Genomic DNA, 23,368 nt, shown 5'->3' on the forward strand with positions numbered 1-23,368 from the left:
ATGCAGTCGGTCTTCCCACCTTTTTGCTGTGCTTTTTATTCATTTGGTGAGAAAGAGAACCCAAAGAAACCCCGTATTTCTCTGAAGCCTTTCTCATTGTCAGGTCTCCTTTCTTTATGTCCTCAAGAGCTTTTTCCATCACTTCTTCATCATAACTCGCATACTTTCTTGCATTTGCTGGTTTTGTGTATGTTCTTGGCATCTGCAAAAATTGACACAGTAGAAAACAAATAAAAAATTAAATCAGCTGGGGATTTTAAAAAGGTCAATGAAGATTTTATTTTAGCGAATATTTCGGTAAAACCGATAAAATGTGAAGAATTCAAACAAAGCCAAGACTAAAATACCAACGATGAAACCAGAAGGAAATAAAACCAAAATTTTCAAAGGAATAATTTATGTACAATTCAAATAATTTTGCAATTCTAGGATTTTCCAAAAGAGACGGGGAAAATCCCACCAATTTTTATCTACAATTGTCAGCCGTCTTTATACAGCAAGCTGTGAAAAGCGACTCTTTCAAGTTGTTTATGAAAAATTGTTTATGAAAGCTCTATAAGAACAAGGTAATACAGAAACTTCAATTTTGGTAGATGAAAATTACCCCATCACTCCCGTTGATTGCTAACGGACTTCCATCAAAGAAGAAACAAAAGCAGGCCTGAGAGAATTAGGAGGTGGTCCAAAACGTAATCAGTAGTTAAAACCAAGTTGAACAGCTGAACTTGATTTGCGTTTTCCTGGGATCAACAGATTCGCAATGGTTTCCTAAAGGTCTGAAAAGCAGAGCAGACACTTTTAGTGTAATCTTTTTAGTGCAATTTACTCCACTTCTTTTGCTTAAAAGTGGGCTAAAAATAAATTAATATTACACCAATTCAACGCAAACTTTAACAATTGGCCAGCACAGAACATTGGAATTCATATTGTAGAAAGACAAGGCTAACTTTGAACAAATATTCAAAGTAACCCCGAAAAAACAAAATACTTGCGGGAAACATTGAACACTGCCACCATACTGAACCTGTGGAATTAGCAAGAGATTTCACCAGAAAACCTAACCATTCGGCTCCTCGGCTATAGAAAATTTTAAAATGAAAGTCCTAGTTTAGTTCATCTAAGTAAAAAAGGGTAACTTACTTTAGCACTTTTTTACAATTTTGAATAGCTCAAATTCTCTTGCAATTAACAAGATAAAATTTTGTCCGACGCTGAATTCAAGAACGGCCAACTGATTCAGACACCATCTAGCAATAATCTAGTAATAAGTTCGAACGAGCAATTCCACTGTCGAGCAATAGAGAGCCCTTAATGTTTGTTACTGATTTTGTTCAAAGTTACTCCTAATGTTCAAAACTACCCCTTTCTACGGTATAATACTTGCAGACTTTATAGAAACCACGTACATATGAGAAATAGCTTTTGAATCAGCTCTTTAGCATCTCTCTATGATGTTCTAGTAACCCGCTAGGCCTGGAAAAAAAGAAGAAGAAAAAAGACCGTTTTAACATTTTTTAACTTTTACTTACTATAAGCTGTGGTTCTCTCTTTACTGGGTTGCAGCTAATGCTTCAACTATGACAAAGGGTTCATTGAAAATTCTCCCCAGAAACTAGTTAACATTGAAATCTGTGAAAAATAATAGATGGTAGAATTAAAAAAAAAAAAAACTAGTAAATATAAGAAACAGCTTTTAATAGATCCATTAAACATTCATCTACGGTGGTGTGGTTGTATGCTAATGTTTCAGTAGCTTACTGACGAGCTGACGATTTATGAAGCCTACTAAGAGGGGGGAGGAGGAGAGTACGGGAGGGTTTTTGTAAACCTCCAGTTAAGGGTTCTGGGACATACCTATTACAATAGTACCCGTTTTGTACTTCAGAGCTTTTCCACTTAAGAAGTGGCACCAAAAGTGTTGTTTTCAGTGCTGGATCGCACTTAAACGTACTTGAACCATTAAACATAACTATTATAAGCTCTTCTTGCCCAATGGCGCCAGATTTTCAACTTGAGACACGGCACCGAAAGTGCCATTTTTAGTGTCATTTTGAAATTGAGGTTGGTGGGCTTTATATGAATGATGAAGATATGAACAATAACTTTTATATTATCAATAAAAGATCTTTATACGATGTTCTGCTAGCCTAATAGTGTCAACCCTCGAGAAATGGCACAAAAAGTGCGATTTTAGTGTCATATGGCACTTGCAGATGGCATTATTTATAAAAAGCACGTAGATACGAGACATAACTTTTGAATGAGCCATTAAGCATCTCTCTATAATGTTCTGGTAGCCCTCTAGGCCTGTTGAAAAAAAAAAGACTAAAGAAAAAAAAGGGAGACAAATCAATGCTACCCATGCAAAAAAGTGATTTTCCTTGTTGTTGAGGGGGAGGGGGGGAACTGTATTTCCCCCATAGTAGGTTTTCGACTATGCTGATTCCAATGGTAGCTTTTCATTTTGATTTGACACCATTTTCGAGGGGTTTGAGGCTTTTTTTTAAATCAACGTAAAGTTCTTTTTGTAATAAACTTTTACTTTTAAGACGAAACGAAATAAAAGTCACCATTCCTGGTTCAGTGTCAGATGGCAATTTTTTTCACTAGTCAACTTTTTTACAAAACGCGTTTTTTAACTTTTGGTTACTATGGGCTGTGGTTCGCTCTTTACAAGGTTGAAGCTATCGCTGCAACCATGATCGTGATACTCATTCATTTAATACCGAACTTGAAGCTAAGCAGAAGTACGCTTTGATTACGAGGGTTGAATGCCTAAAGGTAGTCAGATTTTCTCTTTGCATTCACTTGGTTAACTTAGCGTTAACCAATGATTCGAAGGCGGAACAAAGCTAGGATGTGACGCAAACTGCCTAAAGAATTTGCAAATTTTTTTCGGACGTTCTGACTATGACTTCGATGTAACAAATCAAATTTCGTATCAACATTTTGATTGACGAACACAGACGATTCAAACAGTTCCAACGAAACATCCCCCGCAACTTGCCCTGAAAGTTTCAACTCTATACCTCTAGCCGTTCCTGAGCTTTTCCAGATGCGCCCTTTCGACAATTTGCATGCGCATAGTTTCTTCTGATTTTGCTTATTATTTCCTTAAACGTTCCTTGAAACATTAATCTTAGTACTTTTACCCCTTTCGGATACCCAGGATCAAACATGCCCCCTTCTTAGTAATACAACCTATTTGTAAAATAATGGGCAACTTGCACACTTTAAAACCTTGCACCAGGGCCTGAGAGGACCGTGTCATCCCGTGACTAATAGTTATTTGAGCTTGAAATAATTGTGAACCAATTTGTTATTTCGAAATTTGGATCGATTGTCTTTGGTATTGACAGTAACGATAATCTAAAAAGGATATAGGAAGGAAGGAGTAGCCTCCAATAACTTTCAACTCTTAGAAAGAACAATAAAGCATGCAATTTTTAACCAAATAAAGCATCTCTTTCTGTAAAAACTGAACTGAGAAAAATATGGTGCCTTGAAGCATAATAGAAGTGCGTGTGGCTCTTTCGGTCATGTTGAGTACAAGAAAAACAAATTCGATCGCAACAATCATAAAAGACTATTGATTGTCAACAGCCTCCCCCCCCCCAATTTTTTTAGAAAGAGGGATAGGATCAAAAGAATCAGGTCTCCAAGCCATAAAAACCAATTTTTTGACAAACACTCACAAAAATATGTTCTTTGGAAACAGCCTCAAAGAGGGTGAGGGGAAATTTCGTTTCGTTGTTAACCAAGACATTCTTATTTAAACAACATTCACCCTTCTTTGGACCCCTATGAAAACACAGATATTTTTAATTAAATGACATACCTTCATCACTGATATCATCTATATCAGAATCGGAAGATTCAACGTAAATAGTATTTTCCTTCCTTTTTCTAAGATTTGGTTTTTCCTGAACATCTGGTGTTGATTCAACCACTGATAGATACTCTTTTTTTACTTTCTCTTCACTCTTTTTTGGTGGAGAATCAACTTTGAAGTCTGGAAATGAAAGAGATGATTCTTAGTAAAAGTTACGCAGCCTTGCTTAAAAAACAGTCTGTAAATTGACTATGTACAGTATGTTAATAGCGTTATTCTTGTCTTTCCTAACTATTTCTAATAAACACGTCCCTTCGTAACGAATTGAATCCGAGATCGGAATCGTTACTTTTTTCAAAATTGACTTTTTCTCTATTGTTCGACACACATTCTTGTTCTATCTGTCAATAAGAAAAATCAAAGCTTAATAATAACATGGGGTTTTCTGACATTTGATATCACACTTGTATTTCGGAAATAAAAAATTAAAATGACAGAAAATCAGCTAGAGAAGTTGCACCACTACAAATTTGTTCCGAACTTTTCTCTACTGAAACTACCTTTTCTATTATTTTGTCAGATTTATGTTACAGACAGAAAACGACTGTCCCAAGAAAACTGCCTCAAGACAGAGAACGCCTTCCCAAGGCCAGAACAAAATTTGCACTTTACTGAAATAAATATAGATGTTTTTACTTTTATAACTTTAATAAATCAAATAATATTAACATTTTGATTACTAAATATCAGTATATGTATATTAAACTGACAATGGACATTCATTTGTATTTTTTTCAGTAAAGTGCAATTTTTTTTTCGGGCCTTGGGAAGGCATAGGGGTTTTGAGCCCAACTTATGTTAATTTCTGCACATTTTGAGTTTGACTCGGTTATTTATTGTAATTTCTGTTCGTTTTGGGTTTCATTTATTTATTGATGCTGATTTGTGGTAGTTTCACGCTTTGTATATTATTTGGTTTTAATTTTGCTCATTTTTATTTAATGGAGTTCTTTACTTTTCTTTGTCAAACTTATTTTAAGGAAACAGTTTTTCTAATTGATATTTCTTCATTTTATATTAACATATTATTTTCAGACAGAAATATAATAATACATTAAATCTTTTCTTTTTTTAAGACTCTATAGTTTGGCCCGCTACTTGTACGCTGGAGAAAAATTTTCAGCAATTTTTAATAACATACACCCTTTTAAAAATCTGAACACAAATAGAAGTGTTTAATTTAGTTTCATACCTCCTCTAGTTCACCTGAAATGAAAAACTTGAGACCATTCGAAAAAAAATCTGTTTACTTTCTTTGATAGCTTGGATACACTTACGCTATTTTGATTTGGTTAAATTTTAAGAGCAGAAGTAGCCCCGAAAATCTGAACATAATACCCTCAGTCGTTCTTGGGATACTACTGAGAAACCTTATTGGGAATTAGCATTAACACAGTGCATTTTGATTTAATATTAAGGCAAAATTTTGTTTTTAAACATTATGGGGAAAAGGGAGGGGGGGGGTGGGAGGGGGATTAGTTGCCCTCCAATCACTTTCGACTAGTAAATAGGCCATCAGCCCTTTTTATTTTCAATCGAATGAGACCTTTTCGAAGTTTCCACGACAAGTCCCTCGATACAAAGTGCCCTGGTCTAAACAACAACAAAAATAATACATTATACCCACATCGATCTTTACTATAAAAATGTTAGGCCTTCCAATCACTTTCGACTATTAAAAAGGGCACTAGGCCTTTCGATTTCCAATCGAATGAGCCCTTTTTGAAACGACAACGCTTTCTATAAACACCTTATATGCTCCTAGGGCGTAAATTACAAGCCTTAACCTAAGGGCTGTTAGGGTGGTTGTCATCCTCTACGACCTAATTTCCAGAATTTTCAACTACGTTAAACAAAATGGCTATCTCAAAATTTTGATTGGACGTGTTTGGGGAAATGGTGGGCGTGAGAGGGGCGGTAGTCACTTTCCAATCACTTTCAACTATTAAAAATGGCACTGGCCCTTTTAATTTCCAATCAAATAAGCGCTTTTGAAGTTTGTACGACAACACTTTCAATAAAAACCTTACATGCCCCCAGGGCAGAACTTACAACCCTTGTCCAAAGTGCTGGGGGGGGGGGGGTGTCATCTGTAACGACCTTATTCCAGAGACACTCAAATAAGTTTATCAAAATGGTGGTCTGAAAATTTTGCTTGGCTATGCGTGGAGGACGGGTGTACATGAGAGGGGGTTAGTCATCCATTCATCCAGTTTAACTATTACAAAGGGCAATTTCAGTTTCCAATCAAATGCGTCCTTTTTGAAATTTCTACAACAACTTTCTATACAAACTTTATATGCCCCCAGGGCTTAACTTACAACCCTTGCACTGAGGGCTCTCAGGGGGTTATCATCGTAAAAGATATAATTTCAAGAACTTTCAACTACGTTGAACAAAATGGATATCCCAAAATTTTGATTGGATGTTTGGGAAAATGGTGGGCGTGAGAGGAGCATTAGTCGCTCTCCAATCACTTTCAACTATTAAACAAGGCAATAGCCCTTTCAATTTTCAGTTGAATGAACCATTTTGAAGTTTCTATGACAACGCTTTCTATAAAAACCTTATATGCCCCCAGGGCATAACTTACAATCCTTGCCCTGAGGGCTGTGGAGGGCGGAAGAGTTGTCATCCTTAAAGACCTAATTTCCAAAACTTTCAACTACGTTGAACGAAATGGCTATCTAAAAATTTTGATTGGATGTGTTTGGGAAAAAGGTGGGCAAGAGAGGGGGGGTCAATTACTCTCCACTCACTTTCGACTATTAAAAAGGGCAATTTCAATTTCCAAACAAATGAGCCCTTTTTTGAAATTTTTGCAACAACTTTCTATATAAACCTTATATGGCCCCAGGAAATAACTTACAACCCTTGCCCTGAGGGCTCTAATGGGGTTATTATCCTCAAAGACCTAATTTCCAGAATTTTCAACTACGTTGAAAAAAATGGCTATCTCAAAATTTTAATTGGATGTGTTTGGGTAAATGGTGGGCGTGAGAGGGGATTTAGTTGCCCTTCAATAACTTTCAACTATTAAAAGGGCACTAGCCCTTTCAATTTTCAATTGAATGAGCCGTTTTTGATGTTTTTACAACATCGCTTTCTATAAAAACCTTACATGCTCCCAGGGCATAACTTACAACCCTTGTCCTGAGGGTTGTGGGGGGGGGGGATGAGTTGTCATCCTTAAAGACCTAATTTCCAAAACTTCAACTACGTTGAATAAAATGGCTATCTAAAAATTTTGATTGGATGTGTTTGGGGAAAAGGTGGACGTCAGAGGCGGGTTAGTTGCCCTCTGCTTTCGACTATTAAAAAGGGCACTAGCCCTTTGAATTTCCAACGGAAAGAGCCCTTTTTGAAGTTTCTACGACAAAGACTTCAATAAAAAACTTATATGCCCCCAGGACATAACTTATGACCCTTGCCCTGAAGACTGTGGGGGGAGTGTCTTGCTCAAAGGCATAATTTCCTGAACTTTAAAATGCGTGGAACAAAACGGCTCTCTCAAAATTTTGATTGGATGTGTTTGGACAAATGATGGGCGTGGAAGGGGTGTTAGTTGCCTTCCAATTACTTTCGACTATTAAAAAGGCCACTGGCCATTTTAATTTCTAATCAAATGAGCCCTTTTTAAGTTTCTACGACAATGCGGTCTATAAAAACCTTATATGCCCCCAGGGCATAACTCACAACCCTTGCCCTGAGGGCTGAGAGGGGGTTGTCATCCTCAAAGTACTAATTTACAGAACTTAAAACTACGTTGAATAAAATGGCTATCTCAAAATTATGATTGGATGTGTTTGGGGTAAAAGTGGGCATGAGAGGTTAGTTGCCATCCAATCATTTTCGACTATTAAATATGGCATTAGCCCTTTGAATTTTCCATCGAATGAGCCCTTTTTGAAGTTTCAACGACAACACCTTTTAAAAAACCTTATATGCCACGAGGACATAACTTACAACCCTTGCCCTGAGGGCTGTGGGGGAGCCTTCTCCACAAAAACATAATTTTTATCTGGAAATCAACTATGCTGAACAAAATGGCTATCTCGAAATTTTTTGGATGTGTTTTGGGAAATAGTGGGCGTGGAAGGGGTGTTAGTTGCCTTCCAATTACTTTCGACTATTAAAAAGGGCACTAACCACTCCAATTTCCAATTGAATGAGCTCTTTTCGAAGTTCCTACGACAACTTCATCGATACGAAGTGCCCTGCTCTAAAGGAAAAAAAAAAAAAAATAAATAATACATTGTGCCAACATCGTTCTTATATGCCCTCGGGACAAAACGTAAAACCTTTGCCCCGAGGGTTGTGGGGGAGTGTCCTCCTCAAAAACATATTTTCTATCTGGAAATCAACTACGATGAACAAAATGGCTATCTCAAAATTTAGATCGGCTGTGTTTGGGGGAATGATAGGCGTGGGGGGGGATAGTTGCCCTCCAATCACTTTTCGACTATTAAAAAGGGCACTAGCCACTCCAATTTCCAATCTAATGAGCCCTTTTCGTAGTTTCTACGACAACTCCTTTTATACGAAGTGCTCGAGAATAGAAAAAAATAATACATTGTGCGAATATTGGTCTTTATTTAGGCAGCGCTATTGAGGCTGCCTATGATAGATACAGTAATGTTATCACTTACGTTCTTACGTTTAATAAAAAAAAAACTTCAGTTTGAAAAAAGGTTCAGGCTACAAAATCTTTGGACTCAAAAATACAAATAAGACAAGAAGAAACCAAAAAACAGCAGAAACTTAATACAAAGACCACAAAGGTTAAACACTACTACTACAACTACTACACAATTAATGCTACTACAACAACAACTACTACTATTGGGAATACTACTAAGGCTAAGGGCAATAAGGTAAAAATTTCAGGAAATTTTAGGGAGAAGTTAAACTAATTTTAAACACACTATGTGCATACAGGTTGTCAAAAGGTTGCCAATAAACAAAAGAAAGCAATGAGCTATTACGTCGTACTATCTCCTCCAATTTTCCAGATCCGAATGACATTCCTTTGTCCAAATGGGTATCCTATTTTTCAAACGAATTTTGTGAGCCTGATCCTGTTTTAGAGTCACAATTTTGTGACGAGCTTTACAACTTCATTGATGAATCTCCTGATCTTGATTTTGTTGCTACTTATAACACTGTCATAAAAGCCATATCTCAACTCAAAAAGAATGCTTTTTATTGACGAGCTAAGCCTGAAATGCCACGTTGCCCTACATCAGTTTGGTTTTCAGGCTAATCTTGGCTGTTATCATACTCTTACAGCAGTTTTAATTGCCCTCGCCGACGCTGCAACTTGGGGAGAAAGTCTGATCCTCGCCAGACATGACGTTAAACGTGCCTTCAATTCCTTAATTCATTCGTCCATGTTCCTTCATATGACATTGCAAGTCAATCCATCAGTTGTCCGTGTTCTCAGGGATTTATATAGGAGTCTTAGAGTGCGTTTAAAGCTTCCATCCCGTTTACACCTGCAGTCGGCTCAATCCCAAAAAAATTGCATTAATTCTCGTGTGAACCCAAACTCTCCGAATCCCTCGAATATGCCTGTGATTCCACAGTACTCCATCCCCGTTAAGAAAGGGACCAGACTGGGACCTATCACTTCCCCAACCCTGTTCAATAATAGTGTCCTAGACGTACAGGCAAAATGTCATCCTTCTTGGATTCTTGAGGGAATCAATGTGTCTGTTATTTTTTATACTGATGACATCTTAAATCTCAGCAATATGACCCAGCGCATTGAGCAGAATGTCAAAATCCTCAAAAAATGATCATTAAAAAAATCGGACTATCTTTTAATCCTGAGAAGACCAAAGTTGTCCTTTCAATTGGCGAAATCCTTCTAATTCTTTCCTAAATCTGAACAGTTCTCTGATCAAACCTGCAGAACATATTGCATACCTGAGCCTTCCAATTGGCGCATCTATCGGCCACACGCGTCGTTTGCTGATATCTCGCGTTGTGCGTGAAATTAGTTTTTCTTACGCTGGAATAGTAAAGAGCAAACTACGCTTCAACATCACCTTCTAGCATTCATCTACAACGCCACAGCCCTTCCACATCTGCTTTACATTGCTCCTTTCTGGAAATTTTTCACAGCTACAGATAAAAAGCACCTACAATCAATCTTCTTCAGATTTGCTAAGTTTCTTACAACTTCGCCCAAAAGAAAACAAAACTTAAAAACAAAACAATTTTAATAACAATAAATACATAAATGAATAGGCTTTTTATGGCGATTCCGAATATATAAAATTTATTAAGTTTAATGTTACAAATCAAAAGCTAAAAGCCTGAGAAAATGTGTCTGATTTTCGAAAAAAGGTGGAACCTACTCTCAAACTCAGGAGATCTCAATGAAAATCCCACCATCATATTCAGCATATTGAAGAACCCTACTGTAGACGTTTCAAGCTTATGTCTCAAAAATTTGGAATTTCTCATATTTTTTTTTTTTTAGATGAAATAGGCCTATCAATGATGCATCTTTTTTTCCCAAGGGTGATTTTATCGACCTAATGGCTCTAGAAGATCGAGAGGAAGCTCAATCGAACAAAAGTAGAAAGTTCTACTGCCCTTCATCAGTGACAAAAAGATTGGGCCACGGAAAAGTCTAGTCCCCATCCGTAAGCTAAATGTTAAATATTTTCCGGAATTCATATACGATTTTTTTTTTTCATTGTCCAACTTTCTCTTTAGCTGTTCAGTCATATATGAGGAGAGGTATCCAAGGGGAATTTTCTGGTAAGAAACATGAAAGATCTAAAACCGAGCTGGCCAGCCATGACAACACAAGAGAGAGGAAAAATCTCAAAATGAAAAACAAAAACAAACTGAACTACAGCCAGTACAAGAAAACAAAAACAGCCAGTAGCCCGGTTTTAGTGACAGGGTTCTGAGTTTTGGTAATCCTTGTCCGAGGGGCACGGATTCTATTCCTGGCGATGCCGCTTATTTGGTATGGGATTGGGGCCAATGGTGTGGCTCATTAAGCTCAGCCAGAGTCGACCCAGCTCTTAATGGGTACCTGGAGAAATCTGGGGAAGGTAAGCAGGAAGGATTTGCAAAAGCACAGGATGGCTGGCCCTCAACCCACCATTGCACTTCCTGGCATGAAGTGCAAGGGCCAACAAACGGAGATCAGCACCGCCAGTTTGGACCTTGAGGGTCTAGTGCCGTCATACTTACTTTACTTACAAAGCTTTTAGAAGCTGTTCTCCGGAGTATCTTGGTTCATTCAAAAGATATCTTATTTTGTAACAGTTAGGCTATCCTATTAAATTCGGAAATTAAGTAATAGAAAATAGACAGAGTAAACACAACAATAAAATAAACAAAGTGCCACAGTCTTACGAATCGAAAATGACTAATAGTTATATTTCTTTACCATATGTACCTGGCATAGGTGAAAAACCTAATCAAAATTACGCAAATATAACATTGATGCTTGCTTTGAATCATTTAGACCATTTAGTAACTGTCTAAATTCTTGGAAGGATCCTCTTGGCAATTAAGAGCATTCCTTGTTTTTATGGAAAATTATACATTGGCCAAACCCACCTACAGTTTATGAAACGGTTTATGAGCATCGTAATTCAATCAATAAGGGTCTAAAATTGATACTTTCGTTTCAGATTTGGCAGAACAAACTCTACCACCCTGAACATTGCAGGCCACAGCCATTTCTAGCAATGAGCCTTAAAGAAATGGGCATGAAACGAAAAAACATATTTTTGCTGATCCTTCCATGAACAGAGATATGGATAATTTAGATATTGACTCAATTTGTTCCATTATTCTTGAAAATGACGAGATTGATAATAATGAGTCACACGTAATATTTTATAGAAATACTCTTTGGTGTTGAATCACAGTAGCATTAATTGTAAATTTACAGATAATGGTGTTTTTTTTTATTGTTTTTAATTTAAGATCTTATTTAATTGTACAGGTTGTTTTAGATTTCACCTTTAGTTCTTTTATTTAGTTTCTTCTAAATTTAGCACTGAATTATTCCGAAAATGAGAGGGGTTATACCATCCTCAGTCCCTTGCTCGTTACACTAAATTTATTTTGTGATTTAAAAAAGCTTTTTATTCCAATACAATTGCCCTAGTGTTTTCGTTAAAATTTTGAATTTCAGAAGGGGATCCAGGCCCACTGCCCTCCTCTTACCTACGTCTCTTTTGTTGGATACTCCTTTGAATTGGTTGCCCAGATTTTTAAATCAATTTCTTATGAAAAACAATATATTCGGCACGTTCTCGTTCTAGAACTGGTACCTTCAACACTTTTTCGTTTTTCTTTTTCCAAGCAAACTTGTACCACATTTCTGGTAAAATTCTTATTAATATTAAATTTTGAAAACAAATTATTTTTTCAGCTGAAAATAAGGAGCATTATTGAAACTTCAAAGAAACAGAATTGATTCTGTATATTAGGGGGACTCCCTTCTCCTCCTTTATCCCCACTAACATGCTCATAATCTACCTTTGAAGATAAAAATGACATACTGGAGTAATGAAGCTTTCATTAACATGGCGAGGTCCAATTATACTTTCAAGATGTGCAGTGCCTATTCTTGGGGTATATATTAGCACATTAAAGCAAGTGTAAGATATTCCAAAATTTGGGTTCACATGGAATCACAGTGAACATTACAACAGTAACAAATAAATACCTTGACAGTATCCATCAATGGTGGAATTGAAAAAAAATTCTTGTTTTGCCTTTTCATTGTCTCTTTTGCATTCATGATCAGTAGATTTAAATCCAGTAATATCCTCTGAAAGATGCTTCCTCACAATTAAATGTTCCCTTATATCGTTAACTTTCGGACATAAGCAAATGGGACACTTCTTTTTTTTATCAGCTTCATGTTCTATATAATGAATTGCATAATCCGAATAGTTATTTATTTCTTTACGACAAATTTCACAGATAAATGAAAGACCTGTTTCACAGTTTGTCGACTTATGCAGTTCTAAGAAATAAAAAGAATTTTCAATCTTTCCACAAGCACTACACCGCCATTTACCACAGCAGTTTTCTTCAATAGTGCGTTTTGTTAGCTTTTCTATCTCAACAGTTGTTTTTAAATACATTTTTTCGCGTGGTTTCGACTGGTTGGATAGACTTTTCAACCAAATAGTTTCTCCAGTATTTGACATATCCTTAACAAGTCCACTAGGTTTCTTCACAGAACGACCGTAACAGAAAGAGCCTAAAACATCAGAGAAAGGTGTAAGGCAGTTAAATCGTCAGCCGATAGTCAATATTAATAAACAAAGCAGTCAGATTCCAGGTGAGAAAGGATTTGAACAGTATTCCCCCTTACTGTTCAATGAAATGATTGGAATGAAAGTGTTTTGCAAGAGGACAAATTTACCACCTGTAGACATTTCCAATGCCAAATATTTTTTCAGTCGACAATATTGGCGTCGCTTTTGGTTGACTCTATTGACCACACAATTCTTTTGTCGGGGGCATTCTTAGTTTACAACCCTGCTTTGTGATCTTCTAAAAAATATTTTACAACCTTCACAGGTCATGATTCCATAATGCACTCCATTTGACTTACTCCCACATACCTTGCAGGGGAGGATTTCAATTTGGATTAAAATCGAAAAGGAAGTAAAAAAACTTAGGGTTGGAAAAAATTAGTAAATAAAACTGGTGAAAATATTAGCAAAACAAAGGCCCATCAATGGTTTGAGACAGACGGTACATTTAAAAAAATTCATTAACTGAATTGAAAAATTCAGTTAGGGAAACAAAATGTTATCTGGCTATCTTTCATTTAAAAAGTTGGCAAGGAATAAGGACTACAAAGAATTTGTCGGGAATATATAAACATTTTTGTACATAGACACCACTTGCTATTTTTAGCAAAAATCAGATAATATCTCTTTTGTCACTAAGTCAATCTGCACTTCATTGCAACCTGATCATCATGCTCAATTTGGACCAGATTCGAGACTTGGTTTTCAATTTACATTATAATGAACATCTCCCAAGTGTTAACAGTTTTCTCTTTAAGTTTCAATACTAGAACGCTAAGAAGAATATAAAGCATTGATGAATTGAAAGACGCATTGAACTACAGTAAAAGAAATACAGTAAAAGAAGTACAAGAAATAACTTAACGTTTTTTTCCACAAAATCGGGTCCGAAGTCATTAAAATGAGAAAAAAGGGTATATCATGACGGGTAATAAGCTCAGGGGAAAATACATACCGTTAGAAAAGCTATTAGGAAACCTTACAAAAACGTTTTTCAGACGAAATTTTAAATGATCCCTTTACCTCCAAATGCCTACTCATTGCTGACTTCCATTTTTTTTCTTTCTTTTTTTAATGTTTTTGCCTCTCAATAGTGTATTTTGAAAGTTTGAGCTTTAAGACAAGATCCAGGAGAAGAGAAAAAAGAAAAGCCTGCATAAATATGTGAAACCCTCTCCTCATTTTTTCACTGAGTCTAGAACAGACTCTAGTGAATAATTTGAAACAAGAATTTTATTCTTGTTATTTTATGACAATGTTTGTAATAATTCCTTCGGCAGACTAGTAAATTTACTGATTTTTCGATTATTAATTAATATCATTCTATTTAGCCTTCTGGAAGCATCTAGAGACTCCAAGAATATTTTTTTTAGATTCTTCACACACTACAAAAATTAAAATTCCATGAAAGAATCACGCCATGCTTCATAAAAACTGAGACAAGGTGTATCAAAATACCAGTTTATTCTTTATTTGATAAAAAAATTTAGCCTAATATAAAATAAACAAAAAATGAAAAGGCCTTTGTATTCTTTCTATTTGATATTCATCAAACATTAAAATCGAAAGCATACCTTCTTCCTTTAATGTGAAAGAGCCAACAAGAGCCTGAGATGAGTTGCAAGAACTGCTCTTTGGAGTTTCCAAGTCATAGGGTGAATGAGAAAAATTTGAAACTTTCATGGGCTCATCATTCTTCATTTGTAAAGGATCCACATTTTCTGAAAGATAAAGTGACTGAGTGACACAAAAAGTACAACAGAACAAATGGCAAAACGTGAAATGAACCCTTTGTTACATTCTCTCGAAGGAGAAACTTTGGCTTGAAAATTGTCTCGTGCACCTTGCTTTGGCTTTTATTCTACATTTCAAAATTTTGAAGAAAATAAAAGTATTGAAAAAAATTTAAATTGCTGGCCTGCTAAGTTTCAACTTTGTTATGTGAAACTTTACTGTTAAGTTGTTGCGTGTTCATATTTTGGTAAGTTTTTGTTTACGTACTTTACTTATACTGTTATTGTGCAATATTATCGTAACAATTTATGCATTTGTTTATTCTCTATAAGTGTTGGAAAATATTTGATTTGCACATTTTTGGTCTTGTTTTACACTCTACAAATCTTGTTTGACTGTAAAAACAGTTTGCAGAGGAGATTCTTATGAGCTGCTTTGGCTGGGAGAGGTTTGTTTTAATGTTCTGGTTAATGTTACATTGGTTCAATTGTGATTAAGCCAAATCCAAAATTGGTGGCGTGAATACCAGGGTCACCTGTTCTGGTAATGACAAGACCCCCCCCCTCCCCCCGAAATATTTGTCCGACTCATTAAAACGTAACAAAAAAGTATATAAACAAATTTTTGAGGTGTTTTTAAATATTTATTTTATACGTTGATGTATTTTCTCTATAAGTGTTGGAAAAATTATTTGATTTGCACATCTTTGGCTTTGTTTTACACTCTGCAAATTCTGTTTGACTGAAAAAAAGAAAGTTTGTGGAGGAGATTGTTATGAACTGTTTTGGCTGGGAGAGGTTTGTTTTAATTTCTGGTCAATGTTACATTGGTTCAATTGTGATTAAGCCAAATCCAAAATGGGTGGCGTGATAATTTGGTGGACACCAAAATGGGGTGGTACCAGGGTACCCCCCCCCCCCCCGAAATGTTTGTCCGACTCATCAAAACGTAACAAAAAGCATATAAACAAATGTTTGATGTGTTTTTAATATTTATTTTGTAATAAATATTTGACTGCATATCGCATATAATATTTACTATAAGAAGTTCAGATGGACCAAGCAATAACCAAATATCATGTTGGTTCGTTTTAGCTGGCTTTGCTATCTCAGCACCAAAATCCCGAGCTGTTTGTACAGTTTCCCGAAAAAATAATCCCAGTTCATTGTGTGGCAAAATCGCCACCAACGTCATTGTTATCCTCTTTGGCTCTATTGCATTGTTTGAGTGGTTGCGATACGACCAGTTTTATATATTTCGACAGTCAAAAATTATAATTAATATTATATGCATCACAAAAAAAAACCATTAATCTAAAGGTATTTTTCCACATCTAAGGGGGTAATTTTACCCCTTTCCTGTAGGTACGGAATAAATATGTAAAGGGAGAGTGGCGGATCCAGGTGGGGGCATGGGGGGCACGCTCCACCCTTAACGTAGTGGAAGATTTGTGGATAATATCATATTGTAATATTAAATATCATATTTTTCGTAGAGGGTGAACAGCTTTTCATTTTTAATGGTGGGTTGGTTTTTATAACTTACTTATAGTCATTTTCAAAGACTAATTTAGGTGATAGTGCTATTACAATTACTTCATCTTTTCACCGACTGAGACTGATTTCCTTCCATTGATTTTGGCATATTTATTTGGGCGTTGATTGGGCATATGGGATTTAGTTGAAGAAGAATAAGAATGCATTTATTGTCACAGAGCGGGCCTCTGTGACAATAAATACTTACTTATATTTTATAACTTACTTATACTATGGGAAGCGTCCCGACGTTCCCGTAGTTTCCCATCTGTCGTAGAATTCTGGCATTTAAATCAACATACTTTTTCTTAATTAGTTCACTGGATTGTCCCGCATTTGCTTGAATCACAACCGCCCTGTTAAGTGCTAAATCAGACGACACATTTCACTAAGCCATGAAAATTATGGAGCAACATGGTTACCAGGGGAACCCCATCTTTTGCACGCCTTTTTACGGTGTGTACAGGTCTCAAATCGTTGCATGATCCTGGTTTGAACCGGGTTCAGCATGCCTTCCTTTATGCTGATATTTTTTAATGGCAACAGGGAGGTATCAAAGGTTCAATGAGGCCCGCTCTATGACAATAAATACATTCTTATTCTTCTTCAACCAAATCCCATATGCCCAATCAACGCCCAAATAAATATGCCAAAATCAATGGAAGGAAATCAGTCTCAGTCGGTGAAAAGATGAAGTAATTTTAATAGCACTATCACCTAAATTAGTCTTTGAAAATGACTTAAAGAAAGAAAAACGAGCAAAAATGGGGTTTTTATAGGCCAAATGAAGATACTGAAAAAACGAAGCGAATATTTCGAGAGGACAAACGCCTCTCTTCTTCAGCGCGAAACGAAACGATGTATCAATAAAAGCCAAAAATTAAAAGAATTAAAACCAAATACCTAACAACCATAAAAGCGAGTTATTCGCCAATATCCGCGATTTGCACAAAATCCAAAAAAATATGATCTGCCATCGACGGATACTAGCGAACAACTGAACAAAAGAAAGGAATCAATTCATTCACTTGAAAAACAAAACGAACCAGCAATTAAATAAGTTGGAAAACTATGTCATTTGATTTCGGATTTTAATTAAGGCATTTCTTGCAGACACCCTTTGAGACCTAAGGGGTTGTTCACGTGTTTGATTAGATGACTGAGAAAGTGGTTCAAGGTTTATTTCAGGGATCACTAAAGTATCGGCTTCTCTTTTGAGAAAACCGAAATATAACTCATTTATTCTTAAATCACCGGAATCTCTGTTTAAAGCTAGACCTAAATGTTGGTATTTATAAATTTCAACAGCTCTGTAGTGCTGGACAATACCCTTATCATTCGAAATAAGACTAGCTTGATTAAACAAAATAGTATGGTCTGGTTTTTCAAAAATGTGCTCTGCAAGGGCATAGTCAAAATTTTCCGGTTTTTTCCGCTTTTTAAGTGTATTATTAATTGAGCTAGAATGTTGAGTTAATCTATCTGTTAGTCGCTGATTAGTTCTTCCAATATACCAAAGACCACACGAACAAGGAATTCTGTAGACACCGGGGTTTTCACCTATCGGGATAGGGTCTTTTCCTTGATAAATTTGGGACTTGATAGTTTTTCTGGGTCTATAATAAGTGTAAATGTTATTTTTCCTTAGATTTTTTGAAATGTGGTCTGAAATCCCTTTAATGTATGGGAGACCAAGATAAACTGAATTTTACCTTTTATTTGTGTTTTATGTGGAACTATCTGATAATCTTTTAATGCGTTTTGCAATTACAGAATTTATTAAACTAATTGGATAACCATTCCCAAATAAAATATCTCTAAGGTGGTTGAGTTCTAAATCCAAGAAACGTGTTGAACAGACTTTCAATGCTCTATCAACTAGAGAAGTGACAACTCCTCTTTTCACAGCAGGAGAATGATTGGAGGAATAACTTAAGTAACGGTCATTATGTGTGGGTTTTCTATATACACTAAACTCGAAACACGAATCATTTCGGTGCACCAGAACATCTAAGAAAGGAAGACGCCTCTCTATCTCTGATTCCTGAGTAAATTTCAGTTTTGGATCCAAGGAGTTGAGCAAGTGAAGAAAAGAACCCAGAAACTCGTCACCATGCTCCCATAAATAAAAAATGTCATCTTTAAAACGAACCCAAAACTCAGGCTTACAAGAACCTTGCAAAATAGCCCTTTCTTCAAGGTCTTCCATGAAAATATCAGCCTGTATTGGAGAAAGGGGGCACCCATGGAGAGCCCATATTTCTGTCTATAAAAAATGCCTCTATAATGAAAGTAAAAAGAAGTTCTATTACAAAGGGCTGTAAGCGAAAGAAGTGTCTGATTCGAAAGAGCGGAATTTTCTGATATAGATGGGTTAGAATTAAGTTTTTGCTCCAAAAGCAGTTCTGCCCTTTGATGATCACAATTGGTATACATTGAATCTGCATCAAAACTGCCAATTCTTGTATTTGGTTTAACCGAAACTTGCTTTACCTTGGAAACCAAATCAGCGGAATTTTTAATATAGGATTTTTGAGCCTGAATTAGTGGGCGAAATATAACTGATAAGAATTTTCCTATTTTTGCTGTAGGAGAATTAAACGAAGAAACAATGGGTCAAAGTGGATTACCGGGCTTATGAACTTTAGGAAGACCATAAAAGCGAGGGGACGTACAACCGCGTGGGTAAAACCTTTTGTACAACTGATCTGTAATTTCACCTTTTCCTTTTAGATAAGACAGCTCTTTTCGGACTTCCTGTACAAATTTTTCTGTGGGATCGGTAGCTAATTGTTCATATGTGTTAGAATCATTTAAAATTTCTCTGATTTTTTTTGTCGTAATCATCTGAATCTAATACAACAACAGTATTGCCTTTATCGGCTTTCGTAATAATCCTGGAATGATCTTTTTGTAGTGCGTGTAAGACCATTTTTACTAAAATTTTTTAAATTTCGATTATTAATAGAAGGCGAATCCAACAAAGTTTCAACAAATTGTGCTCTAACCTCAGCAATCTCTCCAATCTCCGCACGAGAGTCATGAAAAGCACCCTCTGTGTTCGCGATAATTTCACTATAAGGTATTTTCGAAGGGGTTATCGAAAATTTGAATCCTTTCGATAGAACCTGATTTTGCTCTGTTGTAAGGGGCGTGGAGCTGAGATTTATCACAGCAGGACCAGGAAACGCATTTGGGACAAAAAGTGGATTATTAGAGAGTTTTTCCAACTTTAAACAGCGTAATTTCTCAGATAGTCTTTGTCTAGAAATCCCAAAATCATGATGAAAAGAATTTTCGGCAATAGCCTTAATTTGATGAAAATCAGCATAAGAAAGCGTACAGAATATTTCTCGCTCTAGCCTGATAATATCCTGATTTAACCGGTAGCGCTTGCTTTTGCAGTCACTAATAACATGATTTAAAATACCAAACCCTATACGTTCTGTAAATTGCCGTTCGTTACGTGTGTTTAAGTGAAGTGAAGGTCGCATTGACTTGGGTAAAATACGGTTCATTTTACAATTATGAAGAAAATATTGTTGATTAATCAAATTAGCTTTTTTTCTCACAAGAGATATGAATATAGTGACAACATTGGTTGAATGCTCCCCATAAGCATGACAAAGATAATTTCTTGAACCAAATTGGCCTGACATCACATAAAGAAAGAAAAACGAGCAAAAATGGGGTTTTTATAGGCCAAATGAAGATATTGAATTATCGCGAACACAGAGGGTGCTTTTCATGACTCTCGTGCGGATATTGGAGAGATTGCTCAGGTTAGAGCGCAATTTGTTGAAAGTTTGTTGGATTCGCATTATATTAATAATCGAAATTAAAAAAATTTTAGTAAAAATGAACACTTGGTCTTACACGCACTACAAAAAGATCATTCCAGTATTATTACGAAAGTCGATAAAGGCAATACTGTTGTTGTATTAGATTCAGATGATTACGACAAAAAAAATCAGAGAAATTTTAAATGATTCTAACACATATGAACAATTAGCTACCGATCCCACAAAAAATTTGTACAGGAAGTCCGGAAAGAGTTGTCTTACCTAAAGGGAAAACGTGAAATTACAGATCAGGTGTACAAAAGGTTTTACCCACGCGGTTGTACGTCCCCTGGCTTTTATGATCTTCCTAAAGTTCATAAGCCCGGGAACCCACTTTGACCCATTGTTTCTTCTTTTAATTCTCCTACAGCTAAAATAGGGAAATTCTTATCAGTGATATTTCGCCCACTAATTCAGGCTCAAAATCTTACATTAAAAATTCCGCTGATTTTGTTTCCAAGTTAAAGCAAGTTTTGGTTAAACCAAATACAAGAATTGGCAGTTTTGATGCAAATTCAATGTATACCAATTGTGATCCTCAAAAGGCCGAACTGTTTTTGGAGCACAAACTTAATTCTAACCCATCTATATCAGAAAATTCCGCTCTTTCGAATCAGACACTTCTTTCGCTTACAGCCCTTTGTAATAGAACTTCTTTTTACTTTCATTATAGAGGCATTTTTTATAGACAGAAATATGGGCTCTCCATGGGTGCCCCCTTTCTCCAATACAGGCTGATATTTTCATGGAAGACCTTGAAGAAAGGGCTATTTTGCATGGTTCTTGTAAGCCTGAGTTTTGGGTTCGTTTTAAAGATGACATTTTTTATTTATGGGAGCATGGTGACGAGTCTCTGGGTTCTTTTCTTCACTTGCTCAACTCCTTGGATCCAAAACTGAAATTTACTCAGGAATCAGAGATAGAGAGGCGTCTTCCTTTCTTAGATGTTTTGGTGCACCGAAATGATTCATGTTTCGAGTTTAGTGTATATAGAAAACCCACACATAATGACCGTTACTTAAGTTATTCCTCCAATTATTCTCCTGCTGTGAAAAGAGGAGTTGTCACTTCTCTAGTTGATAGAGCATTGAAAGTTTGTTCAACACGTTTCTTGGATTTAGAACTCAACCACCTTAGAGATATTTTATTTGGGAATGGTTATCCAATTAGTTTAATAAATTCTGTAATTACAAAACGCATTAAAAGATTATCAGATAGTTCCACAGAAAACACAAATAAAAGGGAAAATTCAGTTTATCTTGGTCTCCCATACACTAAAGGGATTTCAGACCACATTTCAAAAAATCTAAGGAAAAATAACATTTACACTTATTATAGACCCAGTAAAACTATCAGGTCCCAAATTTATCAAGGTAAAGACCCTATCCCGATAGGTGAAAACTCCGGTGTCTACAGAATTCCTTGTTCGTGTGGTCTTTGGTATATTGGAAGAACTAATCAGCGACTAACATATAGATTAACTCAGTATTCTAGCTCAATTAATAATACACTTAAAAAGCGGAAAAAACCGGAAAATTTTGACTCTGCCCTTGCAGAGCACATTTTCGAAAAACCAGACCATACTATTTTGTTTAATCAAGCTAGTCTTATTTCGAATGATAAGGGTATTGTCCAGCACTACAGAGAAGCTGTTGAAATTTATAAATACCAACATTTAGGTCTAGCTTTAAACAGAGATTCCGGTGATTTAAGAATAAATGAGTCATATTTCGGTTTTCTCAAAAGAGAAGCCAATACTTTAGTGATCCCTGAAATAAACCTTGAACCACTTTCTCAGTCATCTAATCAAACACGTGAACAACCCCTTAGGTCTCAAAGGGTGTCTGCAAGAAATGCCTTAATTAAAATCCGAAATCAAATGACATAGTTTTCCAACTTATTTAATTGCTGGTTCGTTTTGTTTTTCAAGTGAATGAATTGATTCCTTTCTTTTGTTCAGTTGTTCGCTAGTATCCGTCGATGGCAGATCATATTTTTTTGGATTTTGTGCAAATCGCGGATATTGGCGAATAACTCGCTTTTATGGTTGTTAGGTATTTGGTTTTAATTCTTTTAATTTTTGGCTTTTATTGATACATCGTTTCGTTTCGCGCTGAAGAAGAGAGGCGTTTGTCCTCTCGAAATATTCGCTTCGTTTTTTCAGTATCTTCATTTGGCCTATAAAAACCCCATTTTTGCTCGTTTTTCTTTCTTTATGTGATGTCAGGCCAATGTGGTTTAAGAAATTATCTTTGAAAATGACTAGCTGGCCAGTAAAATCTACCACTGTTCCCCCTCCCAAAAAATAAACATTTTGGCTAGTGACGTCTCTGACCTTAAGAATTGAAAAATCTTTACCAGTTTCTTCTTCAAAGAAGAGGTGTAGTGTATGCACCTTTCTACTAATAGTTTTTTTTAGGAGGAAGGAGTACCAAAGTCCAAATCTATGCCTCAAATTATAGATTTGATCACTTGAATATACACAAATAGCCAAGGAGCATGTTTGTTGAACTGCTAATAACTTCGCCAAATAGCGCTGATACCTCTTATCTTTACGGTCTAGGTGCAAGCAGGGTTCAGCTTTTTCGAGTTCAAAAACTCACTGACTTTAAAAAATTTGAGGCACACCAGATAGTTGACCAAAATTACCATCATTAATAAATTAAGAGCAAGCAAAAGATGGGCAGTGTTTAGGGGTGGTTTAGTCCTCTGAAAAAAACATCCCTTGGTTCTGAGTGTTTCCCACATAAGTTTCAAGCAGATATTAACACTTTCTTGAAAAGGGTAAAGGATGGGTGTGAATCCTGAAGACATCAGTCTCACCAGCCTAAGATAATTGTCATATAGTTTCCAAATCAGCCAATTAACAAAATACTATCTCGCTAACCTTCTTTTAAAAAATTGGCAAGGAGCAAGGACAAACTGAAATTTGTTAGGAATATGCACAAATTTTTGTACATCCTGTAAGCACTAACTATTTTTAGAACAAAATCAGATAAAATCCCTTTTGTCACCGAGTCAGCCGGTACTTGATTTGCAATTAATCTGCATGCTATA

General features: G+C 36.0%; 2 protein-coding genes across 2 annotated transcripts in view; both read right to left on the reverse strand.

Annotated features, from left to right (window-relative positions):
- The window catches only part of LOC148952893 (uncharacterized), a 448,257-nt gene that overhangs the window by 229,779 nt on the left and 195,110 nt on the right, over positions 1-23,368 (reverse strand). The window lies entirely within an intron of this gene.
- Positions 1-23,368, reverse strand: part of LOC148952899 (uncharacterized) — a 40,653-nt gene that overhangs the window by 14,564 nt on the left and 2,721 nt on the right. The window contains 3 exon segments of the mRNA XM_089088151.1: positions 3,839-4,012; positions 12,600-13,142; positions 14,775-14,921. Of these exon segments, the coding sequence (XP_088944277.1) occupies positions 3,839-4,012; positions 12,600-13,142; positions 14,775-14,921 (864 nt within the window).

Source organism: Artemia sp. Qi Xiang Cuo, chromosome 4 (assembly GCF_049724085.1).
Source record: "Artemia sp. Qi Xiang Cuo chromosome 4, ASM4972408v1, whole genome shotgun sequence".
Classification (NCBI taxonomy): Eukaryota; Metazoa; Arthropoda; class Branchiopoda; order Anostraca; family Artemiidae; genus Artemia; species Artemia sp. Qi Xiang Cuo.